At 44.6% G+C, this 15215-nt stretch overlaps 2 protein-coding genes across 2 annotated transcripts; both read left to right on the top strand.

Moving 5' to 3' along the window:
- Positions 1 to 7057: 7057 nt before the first annotated feature.
- LOC121055370 lies at positions 7058 to 10649 on the top strand. Its single transcript, XM_040527811.1, has 4 exons — positions 7058 to 8209; positions 8675 to 8871; positions 9104 to 9221; positions 10197 to 10649. The coding sequence occupies exons 1-4, from the start codon at positions 7166 to 7168 to the stop codon at positions 10278 to 10280; spliced, it is 1443 nt and encodes a 480-aa protein (XP_040383745.1). The 5' UTR covers positions 7058 to 7165; the 3' UTR covers positions 10281 to 10649.
- A 626-nt stretch (positions 10650 to 11275) lies between these two features.
- On the top strand, positions 11276 to 14381 carry LOC102713490. The gene is made up of 3 exons (XM_040527516.1): positions 11276 to 11965; positions 13850 to 14161; positions 14260 to 14381. The coding sequence occupies exons 1-3, from the start codon at positions 11276 to 11278 to the stop codon at positions 14365 to 14367; spliced, it is 1110 nt and encodes a 369-aa protein (XP_040383450.1). The 3' UTR covers positions 14368 to 14381.
- The last annotated feature ends 834 nt before the right edge of the window (positions 14382 to 15215 follow it).

Below are 15215 nucleotides of genomic sequence, written 5' to 3'. Positions count from 1 at the left end.
TTAATTTAATTAATTGGAAGCTTCTCGGAATGTTCTAAAATGTCCTGAAAGCATTTTAAATTATTAACAGGATTTATATTTAAATTCCAGAGAATAAAATTTGCTCAAATAAACTTAATAAAAATCGGCAAGATTGGAGGCAATTTCTTTTATTCCCCCTCCTTCCTTTTTCTTTCCTTTTTCCTTTCTTTCTTTCTCCTTTTTTTCCCTTTTCTTTTTCTCTTTTCTTTTCTTTCCTCCGAGACCGAACTCACCTCTCCCCCTGTCCCGTGCACGAACTCCACCTCTCCCCCTGCCGCACATCCTCCCCATTCAGCCATGCACGCCCCTATCTCCACCTCCCTCCCACATAAAAACTAATTCCAATCAATTATTAATTAGGACTCCAATTTTTATCCCTTTGGAGTTTTATCTATTTCCTTTTCTATAGGAGATAGACAACTAGTTTTATCTCTAGTTCTCCTATAAATACCCCCTAGAGCATTGTCTCTTCTCCCCGTCTCCCTCTCCCGTGTGACTCCAGCCGCCTCACACTCCTCTGCTGCATCCCTGTTCGCAGCAGCCCCGATCGTTTTTTCGCCACTGAATTTCAGGTTCGCATGTCTTATTCTTGCGAATCAATCTAAATTCATCTACCGTTTAATTGTTTAGGTTTTCTAGCCGAACAGTGAGGAACAGCAGCAATCTGTCACCGATCTCTCCACCAAATCTCAAGTTCGTATACATTTTACTCATGTGAATCTACCTATTTTTGATCAACCGTGTAATTGTTTAGATTTTCTAATCTAATTAGCTAGCGTGAGATTGATCTACAGTATGAAATTCAATTTCGTAAGTGTAGATTGATTTTACGTTAAAGTCGTTTAGTTTCCGGTTTAGCGAGTCATTAAATCTCGATTTAACGGATTGTTAATTCCTGTCGTTGTTCCGCTAATGGTTCCCGTTTTCGCGTTTCGGACCTAATTCGTCATGCGAATCTCTAATTCGTGCACGTTTTGGTTGTGTTCTGCGAATACGCGTTCTGTTCTCAATTTCCCGAGCCGCGGCCCAACCCGCGCTCGAAGTCCCCATTGCCTCCCTTGGCCTGTCTCCTCCCGCTCCCTCCTTTCCTCCCCCTCTTTTCTCCTGGGCTGGCCCAACTCTCCTCTCCGGCCCACCGCAGCCCAGTTCGCCCCGCTCACCTCTTCCTCTCTCCCTTTTCCGTCTGGGCCGAACCAAGTTGTGGCCAAACATCGGCGCCCGAGGTCCGGCTCACCTCCCCCTCTCCCTCGGCCACCGACAGGTGGGGCCCACCTGTCGGAGGCATCTCCGTCCTCTGTCCGCCGCTCGCGCACACGACAGCCGCATCGTCGCCGCGCTTTGCCTCTGCCTCGCCGTTCCGTGTCGCCACCGCGTCAGCGCACCCGCTCGGCCGTGCCATGCGCGCCGCCTCCTGCAACCCCGCGCCTCACCGTTGTGCGACGCCGTCGGTTGCCGCCTCCCTACGTTTTGCCACCGTTCCTGCCTCACGCCAGCGCCTCACCGTGCCGCCGCCTTACGCCCTTGTGTCGCGCCATCGCGCCGCGCCCACCCGCGCGCTCGTCGTGCCGCCGCGTGCACGCCGTGCCGCCGCATGAAGTCGTGCCGCCACGTCGTCCACTCGCCCCGCCGGTCGCGCGCGCCGCCCTCTTCTGCAACGCCGCCGCTCGCGCCTCGCCGCCGTCAGCCGCGCCCTCGTTCGCCCGCGCCCGCGTTTGCGCGCCGTGCCGCCTCGCTTCCCCCGTATCCGCAACGGCCGCTCCCGCGATTCTCGCACCCACGCGCCGCCGCCGCTGCGTTTGCCGCTGCCTCCCACGCCTGGGGCCACAACCAACTCCGCGACCGCCGTCCCCGCCGTAACCGGCCGCCTCCCCTATAAATTCCTCGCACCCCGCGTGTCGCCGCCGCCTTTTTCCCGTGACCCGAGCCGCCGCCGCGCCCGCCGCCGCGCCCGCCGTCGCCAATCCGATCTCGCCACCCGTGCATTGCCACCCTCCTCGACAGTCGCCGTCACGTGTTCCGCCGCCACACCGACGCGCCCACGCCTTCGCCATCGCCGGTGAGCGCCCTAATTCTTTCTCCCCCTCTTATTTCCTTCCGCCGCCGTCGCCGGGACGCTCGCGCCGTCGCCAGGTGCCGTGGGTCACCGGCCGTCGCCGCTGGGCCACCGCCCGACGTCCCTGCCGCCACACCGTCGTGGTGTCGTGCCCGCCTTCCCGCGCGATCGCCTCTCGCTCCCCCGTGCCTTCGCCGTCGTCTGCCCGCGTCGCGCCGTCCTTGGGCCGTGTTGTCTCTGCGCCGTCGCACTGGCCACGTCGCCGCGCTGCCGCTGTCCCTATGCGCTGCTCTTCTCCACGTGCTGGGCGCCGCGTTCGGTCGCCGTCGTCCCTGCCATCGCCGCCTTCGCCTCCTCGCCACCCGATCCCGCCGCTCGCCGCCGCTCTGAGCCTTGCGACCCCGTCGCCACCTCTGCCTCCTTCACGCTGACTCGCCGCCGCCGTTCTCATTGCCGGTGAGCTACCGCCATCCTTTTTCCCCCCTCCTACTTCCCCTCCGAGCGCCAGCCGAGCCGCCTCCGCCGTCCGCCGTCGACCGCTTCCCTATCGGCCGCCGCGCGTTGCCCCTCGGTCGGTCGCGCCACCTCCGCCGTCCGCCGCCGACCACCGCTCCGCCGTCGCGCCGGTCGCCGGCCGTCGTCACCCCGCCCCCGTTCTGCTTCGGCCAGAGCTGAGCTCCCTCTCCCCTCTCTGTTTTGTCTCCCTGGGCAGCGGGCCCAACCCGTCAGCCCCTCTCCTCCTCTCCCTGACCTATGGGGCCCACGTGTCAGTCGCCCTCTCTCCTCTGTCATGTGGGGCCCGCGCGTCAACCGGTTAACTCCTCCCCTCTCTCTCCCTCTCACGTTGACCGGTGGGCTCGGCCGGTAGCCGGCCGTCCCCTCCCTTCCTCTCTCTCCTTCCCCGGGCCCACGTGTCATCCTCCCTCTCCCCTCCCTCTCATTGCCAAATGGGCCCCACCTGTCAGCACACCTCCTCTCTCCTCTGTGCTGACCTCATCCCTCCAATTAATTGCGCAATAATTCATTAAGGTTTTCTGTTTAGTTTAAAAACCCAGAAAACTTCTAAAATTCATAACTAATTCATCTAGTCTCCGTTTTAGGTTCATTCAAGTTTCATTAAATCCAGAAAAATGCCAAGAATCCATTAAAAATAGTTTTCTTCTCTGTTTCAGTAGTTTTATAGTCTGTTTTTAATTGTTTTGCCTTGTCTGTCGTAGGTTTTGACGCCGTTGCAGCACCGTTCGTTCCTGAAATCGTCGCTGAAGTTCCTCGTGGGTCAGAGCAAGGAAAGTGGCACCCTTCTTTGACCATATTGATCCCATGATTGTAAAACCTCTGCTTTACATTCAAACATGCATTGTTTTATGCAAACATATTAATTGTATTTATCTATTGGGCAATTTCCTTTATATCCATTGATTCTCATTTATTATTATTGTCATCCCAGGGTTAATTTGACTAGAAATAGGATTAGGCAATGCTTAGTCATGCTTAGTTCAACTAGCTCACCAATTATCATTTATTTAATTATTGATTAGACTTTAATAGACCTTTAATGGTTGTGATCATGATGAATTTCCCGATGTGGATTAAATACAACTAAAATATTGCTTATGGTGGGCTGTGGGTGCATGGTTTTGAGAGTCGTGCCCACGGTAATTAAGGACCAGTTCTTAGGAAACCCTGAAAGTCTTACACGTACTAACCACAAGGCAGAGTGGGCAACGGTGAGACTTGTAGTCTAGCTTGTCCCTATTTGTCGTACCCAGGCAAGGGTGGGCGTGATGGAGTATGGATGGAAATCGTGGTGTAACGATGGTCCTATGCTGCTTCCGGATTCACCTAGGCACAAGAGGGGGCTGCCCGACTTGGTGTAAAGGAGGGGGCGAAACCTGAAGTGTGGTGCGATTGTCTAGGGAGGGTTAGGTGAAAGGTCTTATTATGGTTTCCGTACTGAGGTATCGTGGTGATACATTGGGGCATGGTAACATGCTTGGGAGCCATGTCTTGTGGGTAAAGTTGTACACCTCTTCAGAGTAAAACTATTCGAATAGCCGTGCCTGCGGTTATTGGGCGAACTAACAGATTCGCTGGGATTAGTTGAACCATAAATAACTTGATTAATCTCGGAACTGGTTTGACCCTGCTCAATGTGGTGTAAAGTTGGCAGTGGTTTGGGTCTGTCGCAACGTGGTTTAACGTTGGACAGAGGGTTGACCCTGTTGCAGTGTGGTGTAACGCTGGACAGTGGTTTGGGCCTGTTTCAAGTGGTGTAACGTTGAACAGTGATCAATTATTTTAAATGTTTACTTTACTCGTTTCAGTTTATTTTATTTACTGTTTTGCTAAATTACCGCAGCTTTATGCAAGTTAACCTTAGACTATCCTTGTACCCTATTGCATTCATTATTCTTCCTCTCTTGGGCGTTATTTGTTGAGTACGGTGGTTTGTACTCAGCCTTGCTTAATTTTTCCCCATCAGAGAAAGTGCCAGAGCCTGAGTCAGAAGTCAGAAGAAGGTTGTTCCTAAGATTGAAGTGAGGTTCAGTCCATGGTCGAGAATGCCTGTGGTGTGGAGCTATCATCGCTAGCTGAAGCTGAAGATTAGATGGTTTAGTTTGTTTTCCTTTTTCCGCTGCATTTCGATAGAATTGTTTTATTTGTTTTTAAGTCGTGGAACTACGTATTGATTTGTCATAGTGTGTACTCGGGCTGATTCCTGGACCGAGATTTAATACATGTTATTGTTCAGAAATTTGGTGTAAATTTCTAGGCGTGACAGGCCGGTGGCAGATAGGGCCGTGGCTTTGGACCGACCTAGTGTGGGAGGAGGGGAGGAAAGAGAGGGAAGGCTGGCGGGGAGGGAAGGAGAGGAAGGGAGTGGGCCGGCGGCCTAAGGAAAGGAGAAAAATAAGATGGAAAAAGGGACAAAAAGAAAAAGGGGAAAAAGGAATTCCTCCAATTTTGCCGATTTTTATTAATTTATTTAAGCAAATTTTTATTTACTAAAATTTAAATATAAATCCTATTAATTATTTTGGATTGCTTGCGAGATATTTTAAAATATTCTGAAGCTTTCCATTAATTGAATTAATTTGCACAAGGTTTTCTCCTGAATTAATTAAACACATTGTTTTTTGATAATTTATTTTAATTAACTTTGGCGATGGTAAAACTCAGGACGTGACAAACAACTTTAGAACTTCTGGTCAACATAGCACAACTCCAATAAAAATAGCAAGAGACACATTTTAAAATTCATTTCTAAATTTCATTGCAAAACCCCTCTTTATTGTATGACATTCCTAAAAGACTCAAAATCGAAATAAATATGCAAACCAACACGATTATACCATTTTTCTTCTCTTTTCGACACGGGCAATGCAACGACTTTGTTTTCACAAGGACTAACCATTTCCTTCACAATCTCACATAAAACATTAGTCATCACCAATTGATTGTCATTAATTACCAAAACAAATTAGGGGTCTAGATGCACTTTCAAAACCTTTGTGGTGAGGTCAGTTACATGAGAGTGTGGTAGATAACGACTAGACATATGGGTGTAGCGTTTGCGAGGTGATGTTTGGCTGATCAAAAACCTCAAAACATGAACATGTTCACAATGTTGAATTGAACCTATTGGAAGATCGGACACCTAATCTCACATCGCATGGTTGTCATGATGAGCTTTGGTGTCATGACCCATGCACTACTACAAACATGACTACTGCCCTCAAGATCAATACTTCTCTTAGTGCGGTTCGCATTATGTGGAGGTGTCTTGTCGCATGTGGATTTTTTCGGCTCTTTCCTCGTCACTTCTCCAAAGGTAAGGTTGAGGTGGACAACTATTGACATTATCTCTCGAACCATCCAGATAGTATGGGATTAGATTCATTATTTGAAGGAGCTTGGCTCACTAGAGATTGAGCCGTTGCTAGGTGTCAAAGTGGTGTAGGAGGCTCTTCCACGGATGGAGTTGGTGTGGAAAGAGAATGCAAGGAATCCTCTATGTTATCATCTGTTGGTCGAGTACACTTCTAAGTTGTTAGCGATTTCTTCTTATGGCACCCACTTCATATTAACTTATCATACCCAAGAAAGATTTCTCAGATACATAGCTTTCTAACCCATGAGGTGCATTGTGATTAGACCCAGTGAAACCTATGATATGATTGAGAGTGTTGTCCGCTACACCAAAAAGACTATTTGTAGGCGATTGAGGCTGTTCTTTTTTTGCATGCAGAAATCCAAATCGCATGCAAGCAATCACATAAAAAATCATCGGTACTATGAAAAGTGACACAACCACCTACAAATATACATTTTCACGTTAGCCCCATGGCGTCCATGACATGCAAAAAAACGTTTTTTTTGCAGTAGCTAGATAAAGAATACCGTCCGTAATAATAATTTTCTGGGATAAAAAATCCAAAACAAATCCCAAAAAATCAAAAATAAATACGTTCCCCGTCTCCTTAACACATAATTTAAAGATGATTAGATAACGATTCTTTGAGCGGATCTTCATCCTACTAATAGAAATATATTTTGGATCGATTTCTTTATTAGAACCACAAGGATTTGTCATTAAGGCAGCGTTTAGATGCAGCAAATTTTTGGAACTTCAGCACGTAAGTCACACATTTGAAGTATTAAACGTAGTCTAATTATAAAACAAATTTTAGATTCCACCTGAAAACCGCGAGATGAATTTTTTAGTCTAATTAATCTGTCATTAACACATGTTGGTTACCGTAGCACTTATGGCTAATCATGTACTAATTAGACTCAAAAGATTCATCTCACGATTTCCTCCGTAACTATGTAATTAGTTTTAATGTTTATATATATTTAATATTTTATTTAGGTGTTTAAATATTTGATGTGATGTTTTTGAAAAAAGTTTTTGGAAAACTGGTGCTAAACTTGGCGGACGCAAAAACTGCGCCGTAGAAATAACTGGACCTTTATTTCCTCCCAAATTGGAGGAGGGAGAGGAAAGGTCACAGAAACCTCGCCGGTTGCCTCCCTCCCTCCCTCTCATCCACCCACACCCAGCGCCAGCTCCGGTCGCCGCAGTTGGCAATGTCGGCTGCGGCGGGGGAGACGAATCGGAAGAAGAGGAACCAGGCAGGAGAAGAAACATATCCCCATCGGCCGGCGGCTCCCCTCCCTTCGAGCCCACCCAATCTATCCTCGGCGCCATCATCCGCCGCTCCCCAAACCCCAATCTCGGGTGAGGCGGTGGCGGCGAGGAGAAAGGAGCGGAAGAAGGCTCCTCCACCTACCACGCCTTCCGCTGCCCAAACATCGATCCGGAACGCGGAGGTGAGGACGAAGAAGAAGCGGAAGACAAGGGAGCCGCCCGCCGCAACCGGAACACTATTCTTGGAGCCGGCGGCGCCGAGGTGGAAGGAGCCAAAGCAGCCATCTGATGGCGACCAATTCCACGTTCCATCCGGGGGAGGAGGAGAGGAAGAAGCTGATGGCCCCAAGGGCAGGAGTGTGAAGAGTAGCAGCAGCAGCAGCAAGAAGCCCCGCGTCCTGAGCACCCGCGAGATCATCAAGATGAGGATGGAATTGAGGAAGCAGCAGCCACTGCCTCAAGGCTTTTTTGACCCAGCGTTTATGGCTTGCAATTCCAATTCCATCCAGCAGGATCCCAATTATTCTTCACCATTCGGTGCCTTCTTTGACCAGTTCTGCTACAAACCTAGCCGCCAAGATGGCAGTTCCCGACCTCCTAGAACGCCTGACTGTCTAGCCAGGCCGAGGCCGCCGCCTCGGGACCATCTGTCATCTGGTTCATCTCACCTGATGGCAAAGAAGACCTGCAAGATCAGCAACTCTAAGACAAAGCAGCCAGGATCACCCTTACTAAATCAAGAAAATGCAAAGTTAAAAGACATGGGAAAGCCTGTGATGAAAGCAAGGATCAAGAAGGAAAGAAAGCCACCACCATTGCTTACCCGTGCTGAGAAGCGGTCAGACAAATACCGGAGGCTTCCCTTGGACCAGCTGGTTCCTCCACCACGCTCTCCTCATAAGCTGCTGCAGGAGAAATACGCTTCTGACCCATGGAAGGTCGTTGTCATCTGCATGCTCCTCAACTTAACACAAGGGAAACAGGTGAGCTGCCTGCCTGATTGTCTTTTTCCCTTTTATGATGTAAACCTTTAAACTTCAACCGTAGAAAGTAACTTGTTTGATTGACAGGAGTTTCTGGAACCACCAAAAAAAAAACTTACATGTGTAGCTGTTAGCGGTTAGCCACTAATGGATGATCTTACTTGTTTGTAAACATGTCTTTCATCAATAAAAGAGGGCTTAACTGTGCTCATTTGTTGCAACTTGTAATTCCAAATCATAACCAAGGTTGAGTAGTGAAATGCATTTTGTTATTTATACAAGGATCACCTTGCAATATCTTGTGTTGGTTATACCGCTGCAGAATATAGCTTACAAATTATATATCTTGTTGTTTTATGAAGCATTGAGGCTAGATTGCCATTTGCATTAATTTAAAAGGTGAGTGACCTGATATTTCAAAAGATAAATTTGAAGGACTTCAATGGCTGCTGTCAACTAATGTAGGTGAGAAGGAAAGTGAAGGGGTTCTTCAAACGATATCCTGACCCTCAGACTGCATTTAATGCTGATCCTGAGAAGATGGCCAAGTATCTGGCCCCTCTGGGTTTGCAGCGTGTAAAAGCAAACAGAATCCAGAAATTCTCTAAGGCATATGTCGAAAGCGACTGGACCTACATTACTGAGCTTTGTGGTGTTGGCAAGTGAGGCTCTTGTTCTGTATATTAGTTTTTGTCGAATGATGTTTCTTGTCTTTCTGCATTAGTACTTCCTGTGTTCCATGCTATAAGATTTTTTGGTCTTACCTAAATTTATCCATGGATCAATGTATGTGTCTAGATTCATTAGCATCTATATGAATCTAGGCAATGTCAAAATGTCTTATAATGTGGAATGGAGGGATTAGAATAATAAATAAGTTGTCTTTTGCTGCAGGTATGCAGCTGATGCTTACGCAATCTTCTGTGCGGGCAAGGCAACAGAGGTGGTACCTGCAGATCACAAGTTAGTTGATTACTGGAAGTATGTTTGCTTTGAGTTGCCCATGGTTCAGGTAGGAATATCAATATAGAAGTTTCCCTGAATTTCTTACTACTTTTGAGCTAGTTTTTACCTGAAGGTACCACATCAACTTGCCATGGTACGTTGCTTCCACTAGGAGAAAGCCTTATGTATCTTAAATAGAAGCAATCAGTAATAGATTGGCGATATTCATACTTAGGTCATAGCATCAAATAACAAGAGTAAACATATGTATTCCCATGTTAAGAGTATTTAGAAAAAAAGGCTTATTTTTCAGATATATTGTCGTTAGTTGCTTGCATATATATAATCTGTTGTTCTTAATCCATATTAGAGCACATCTTATGTTAATGAGAGTTATAGATTTGGTGGACCTTAGTGAGGACATCTAGGCATCCAGCTGGTGGTAGTCTGAGCAGAAATAGAGAGTGGTAGTGAAGAGCCACTGGAAGTAGACTAAATGCTGGATCTAAGCATGCACAACAGCTTACAGGGAATGCATACTTCAGCGTTTGTACCTTCTAATCCTGGTGTGATAATCTTCAAAGGATTAGTGCGGACGATATGCCCCATCTCATAACTGACTCTTACATTTAGTCTGGATTGTTGATCTGCTTTAAACTTCGCAAACTCTCAAGTGGGCTGTACTGAGTCATTTACTGCATATTTCAGGGTATGCGTTATGCATTTAACTTTGTCTTATTATCTTTAGAAGCGACATATTATATGTCATTGCCTCGCAAAAAATATTTAGTTCTTACATTGGATTCTACTTTTAGCTTAATTTGCCAACAAAGTATGTTTCTTGGCTAGTTGAATTGAGGCAAATGTGACAAGCTTTTGTCCTGTGATTTTGACATTTGACAATAGACTAATATAGTTTTAGTCCCTCATGTTTGAGTTTTTAGAGACTAAAGGAGACTAAAGTGGAGAGACTAATGGATTAGTCACGTGAACCAAATAGGGCATGCACATATCTAACCATTATTTATCACTTGTATTGCAGCAATCTCAGGACATGCAGGAAGGTGTAGTGACTGAGATGGAGCATGCTGCCCCTAAGGTGGAGGAATTGGCCGTGTGCTGCTAAATTATTGGAAATGGCAAATATAGCTGTAGGAGCATAGGACGGAGCAACCGAGCAAGTGTTTGTTGTTCTCATTTGATCCTTTATGTGCTCCTGGCTCATGCTTGTCTATGTTGGAACTTTTGAGAACTAGTTCCATTTTGTGATAAGTGTTTACCGAGCAAGTGTTTACTAAGTTGTAATTAGTATTGCTTCTGTACTAAAAATATAAGTCTTATATTTTTAGTTTTTTTTTTGGTAAAGATTAAAGTCGAGAAAAAAAATACTATAATGCCCATTACCAAATGAGCAATTAATGTGTGGGTGAGGTATGTGAGGATAAAATTGAAAGAATTTTGAATGAGAAGTGGTTAATTATATAAGTAATATTGTAAATAGTGCTAAAAATGTTTATATCATGATACAAGATTTAAATTCAAGAAATATTTTTATTTTGGAAAGAGAGTAATGCTTATATCCGAAAATTATGGCACTGAGGAAGCAATCCGAGCAAAGAGGGCAGTTTCTGCAAGCAGAAAAGATAAAAAAAATGCTATATCGTTCTGAATGACAGATATTCTGGCCTGCGACATCGATTATAAGAAAAGCAGTTTACGAAACGGTAGAAACGGATGTTGCAACGAATAGTAACTTTAGCTTGCATTGCATTTGGTTGAAATGAATGAAATGGAGCAAGCATTAGGCAGGCGGTTGATGTGTCAGAACAAGATCCAGATAAAATGTACATACTCGTAAATCGGAGAGATTTTGAGCTTTTTATTTATTTTGGATATGATGTACTGTAGTACTATTTTGACTAGAGTTGAAATGAGGAAGCGTCGGCGTCCAAATTACCAAAAAGGAATTGGCGGGGAAGCGCGGGAAGCGGATTGGCGCGGGGAAGCACGGGAGGCTTAACCTCTGCAGTTGCAGGTCGGTCCAGGCCACTCCACTCCACTCCACTCACCACGAGACAGATAACAAGGAGGGAGGAGCTGGAGAGCCTCCTCTACCGATCGATGGCGCCCACTCTCCCCGTCCACGGGCACGACAACAAGCCTTCGGATCTTCGCAAGAGGAAGAAGCCATCGCAGTCGGAGCTCAAGTTGCCGGAGAAGAAGATGAAGGCGATGCCCCATGAGCAGCAGATAGCCTCTCCGTCGCCCAAAAATCAGAAGAAGCCGCCTCCTTTCCAGCGCACGTGGACCCCCAACGACGAGGTTCGCATCCTCGAGGCCATGGCGGCGCATCGCCAGCAGCATGGCAAGGTTCCTATCGCCAGGGAGCTCCTCCCCACTCTCCACGGTCGCCTCGACACGAAGCGACTCACCCATAAGAAGCTTGCCACCAAATTACGCACCTTCACGTGCCGCCATGTCAGAGATGCCAAGAACGGTGCGCCAACGCAACCGCACGAGCGCCGTCTCTACGACCTCTCCAGGAATGTCTGGGTGGGTCAAACCCAAGCGCCAAACCCAAGCGCAAACACCAGTGAGCACGATGGGCTGCCTAGTGAAGGCAAGACGTTCGACAAAATGCGCGACTCGTTCCCCAACCTCACTCAAGCGGTGATGCTTCTTGTGGTTGTGGATGCAAAACCTGCGGACTTGGAGGCAGCGCTCACGGCCATTGATGACAGCAAGGCTCAGGCGCTGGACTTGAAGGTCAGCAAGCTCAGGAAGGAGCTGACTGAGGCTATCATGGAATCGGTATACTATCCTCGCCCTTCTAACTATATATGGTTTCAAATTATTACAGCAACGTTTCTAAGATTTATGGTACCTAATATCTGTGTTTCTTAGTATTTGTTACTGTTTCTCTTTTTTGACCTGTCACTCATGTAGAACATGCCGCAGGTGCTTTCTATTTTTGCTGGGTAATGGTTCTAGACTTCTAGTTAAGTGCATGGCTTAGTGCCATGAGAGCTTGTGTACTTGAATACCTAATGATGCCATCAAATATTTAACTACGATGGATTCTTAGTGATCTTAATGCCGGGACACTAGTCAAGTTCGTTTGCATGTAAAGCAGAAACAGAATCTTATACTAGCAAAGAGAAATGGTACAAGAATAACCACCATGGTTAAGTAGTTGATCTTGACGACCAGTATGAATCAAACCAGTTCTTTGTTCTAACTCTGATTCCTGTTTTATTGGGGACATCTAGACCATTTTGTGTGTGCCTATCCTCCTTAAAAAAAGAATGAATGAGATGTCTCTGAAATCACCGATTGAATAAGCACATGAAGCTCTAGTTATGAGCTTTACTAGTTCCTAGTTCTTTTTAGTTCTGTTAGTTGAGTTGGAAGAAGTTGGGCCTTTTTCTCATGCTTTGCTTGGAGCGCAATTACCAGGAGGGTTTCCAAAGCTTGTATGGTACTTGCAATTGAAGTAAACTAATGAAGTTGTTTGGAAAAAAAAAACAACCAGCTCTATGACCTGACAAGCACAAGATGATTAAACTGGTCATCTTTTGGCTTACGGTAAGAATAAGAGAAACGGCTTATTGGCGATTAAAACAAAATTTCTGTTAAAACTTTTATATAGTGTTCTTAGTGATCTATAAGCAAAAGTTTTGCTGAAAAATAAACTATAATGAAAAAAAACTCAAAATCAGCTCCAAACATAAGTTAAGTTTTAAAATTCAAATTTTGGCTTATAAGCATAAGCATTAGCAAAAAGAAGAGGCTATAAGAGTATTGCCTTTAACATTATGGCAAGGAACTTGATTCTAAAAAATTACATTTTCACATGAAATGATCCCCAGCAAACTGGGAAGAGTTTTTCTTTTCCAAATGTTACCCAAAAGGGGAAGAATTTGTCTGATAGCTTCATTTTTGGGAAGAGAAAACTAGCTACTGTAGTCTGTTTATGTCAGAATTGGCAAGTGTTAGCAGAGCTTTTATATTATTCTCTACAATAATTCTTTCCCAACTATTGCAAAGCTTGTCACTATGCTCACCTCCTCACATGCCTATCATGCTACACACCTATTATGATTATGTAGTTCACATATGTACCTAATTTGTTCCAGTCCATGCCCAAGTCTTGTTTGTTCATGTTTCAACATGTGGGTGGCTGCATGAAACAGGCAGTATTGGATGGATTCTGTAGGGCTCACATGCTATATGCAGCGTGTGGTTGCATGCAACAGGCAGTATTTCTAGGTTTAGTTATCTACCGGATTTCAATTCTTATAGGTGTCCTTTAGGTATTTCCTGTTATGTATATAGACTTAATCCTTCCAGATTATGCTTATATTGGATGAACTCTGCAGGGCTCACTTGCTACATGAACACATTTTTACAACCTAGACAATATTTATGAGATGTGCCTTTTGCTCTAAAAATTTTAACTCCGATTAGCATAATATACTGTTCTGAGATCCATGCTATTCAGCCTATGGCTAGGAATTAATAAAATATCATCTCATTCTCTGTAAAGAAATCCCTTGCTATACATTGAGTTTATTGTATTTTTTTACTTGATTTCGCAACAGAAAAGTTTCTATTAATGCATTCTTTTCATGATTTTGTTTAAATTCATGACCAGCAACACTTGACATGATTTAACATGCATTCAAACTGATTTAGGCAACGATTCAAAGGACAGAAGGACCTAAAATGTGGCCCTATGCATCCACCAAGCTTCGACCAGAGTTTGAAGCAAAAATTGAGAAGAACATTCAGCCAGAGCATTTAGATGAAGTGGAAATCACCCAGGTGAAACTGGCAAGAATGGAACAAGAAATATTAGAACTGAAACATGGGTTTTTTACTTTTAAGTCTTGGCTAATGGTTGATAGTAAGAAACAACAAGACAAGTCATCAGCAAAGGGTATAATATGTGAATCTTCTGAGAGTGGTCTTCAATCAATTGTAGCTGACAATCAGATTTTATGCAATGTGATGGCCTTTCTCCTTGTTGTCTTTTCCTTTCTCCTTTTGTTCTGCATTGTTCCCTTACATATTTTTTTTGACATGTCAAAACCTTTTCTTTGTAGACATTGCAAGCGAAGATGGTGGTTCAACGTAAATTGCCTAGCGGGGAGACCAAGGAGGTTACCTCGAAGCATCGGAATCCACAGAATCTGGTTCTCTTTCCTTTTTGATGCTCTATTATGCGATATAACAATTAATGGGATATATGTAATGGGAATTAGAAATCATCATTTTTTCTGTCAAAAGGATTAAGGGGTACACTTTGAAGCATTGCATCATGCTTTACATTTGAAGTATAGCCTAAAAAAGTTGTAAGCCCCATGAAGGCCATTGCCTTTCCATTTCTCCCACTTGCCTTAACTGACTAAAAGTGGTGATCTAATATTTCAGAGCCTATTTTCTATTTTAAAATCCACAAAGTAATGATTTCTAGTACATATTTCCCTCACATTTAATCCACATATTTTTTAAACATATTTCTTAATTTTTAAACAGGAAATTCAAAAGATGATGTATGGACAAAAGAGAAAAAGGAACGATGCTAGAAGTCATACTAAGTGCAATGTTCGTCTTCCTTTTCTTTTCTTATGTTTACTAGCAAAGTACCCATACTTTGCAATGGTACACCAAATGTTTCATAGATTCTTTGAGAGCTAAGATAAGATATTAATAACATGTAGAAAAACTATTTTTTAACACTAAAGGACATAGAGTAGTTGGTAAAGAAAACAAGATAGGTGGTGGGGTGACAGATTCACTGTCACCACCATTGGAGTATAGATTTATTCTTGTATATTATGCATATGAATTTGCCGAACTTGTCACTTCATCCTTATTTCATGCACAGGTAGATAAAAGGAGGGTTACTGTGCATGGACATCAAGAAGATATGAATAAGGAGGTCATGGTTATGTTATTTTGCATAATTTTTTTTGTGCATGTCCTTCATTTGTAGGTTGGTAGTTGAATAAGCATCCCCTTTGCCTTCATTGTATTATGCATATGAATTTGCTGAACT

The sequence above is a fragment of the Oryza brachyantha genome, chromosome 9 (genome assembly GCF_000231095.2).
Source record: "Oryza brachyantha chromosome 9, ObraRS2, whole genome shotgun sequence".
Classification (NCBI taxonomy): domain Eukaryota; kingdom Viridiplantae; phylum Streptophyta; class Magnoliopsida; order Poales; family Poaceae; genus Oryza; species Oryza brachyantha.
Note: the sequence above shows the minus strand (reverse complement) of the source record. Positions and strands in the feature narration are given on the sequence as shown.

Coding starts and splice junctions, on each gene's coding strand:
- LOC121055370 (XM_040527811.1), top strand. CDS start 7,166: ATGTCGGCTGCGGCGGGGGAGACGAATCGGAAGAAGAGGAACCAGGCA. Junction 8,872..9,103: donor GAGCTTTGTGGTGTTGGCAA/GTGAGGCTCTTG, acceptor CTTTTGCTGCAG/GTATGCAGCTGATGCTTACG. Junction 9,222..10,196: donor TTGAGTTGCCCATGGTTCAG/GTAGGAATATCA, acceptor CTTGTATTGCAG/CAATCTCAGGACATGCAGGA.
- LOC102713490 (XM_040527516.1), top strand. CDS start 11,276: ATGGCGCCCACTCTCCCCGTCCACGGGCACGACAACAAGCCTTCGGAT. Junction 11,966..13,849: donor CTGAGGCTATCATGGAATCG/GTATACTATCCT, acceptor AAACTGATTTAG/GCAACGATTCAAAGGACAGA. Junction 14,162..14,259: donor ACAATCAGATTTTATGCAAT/GTGATGGCCTTT, acceptor TTTTCTTTGTAG/ACATTGCAAGCGAAGATGGT.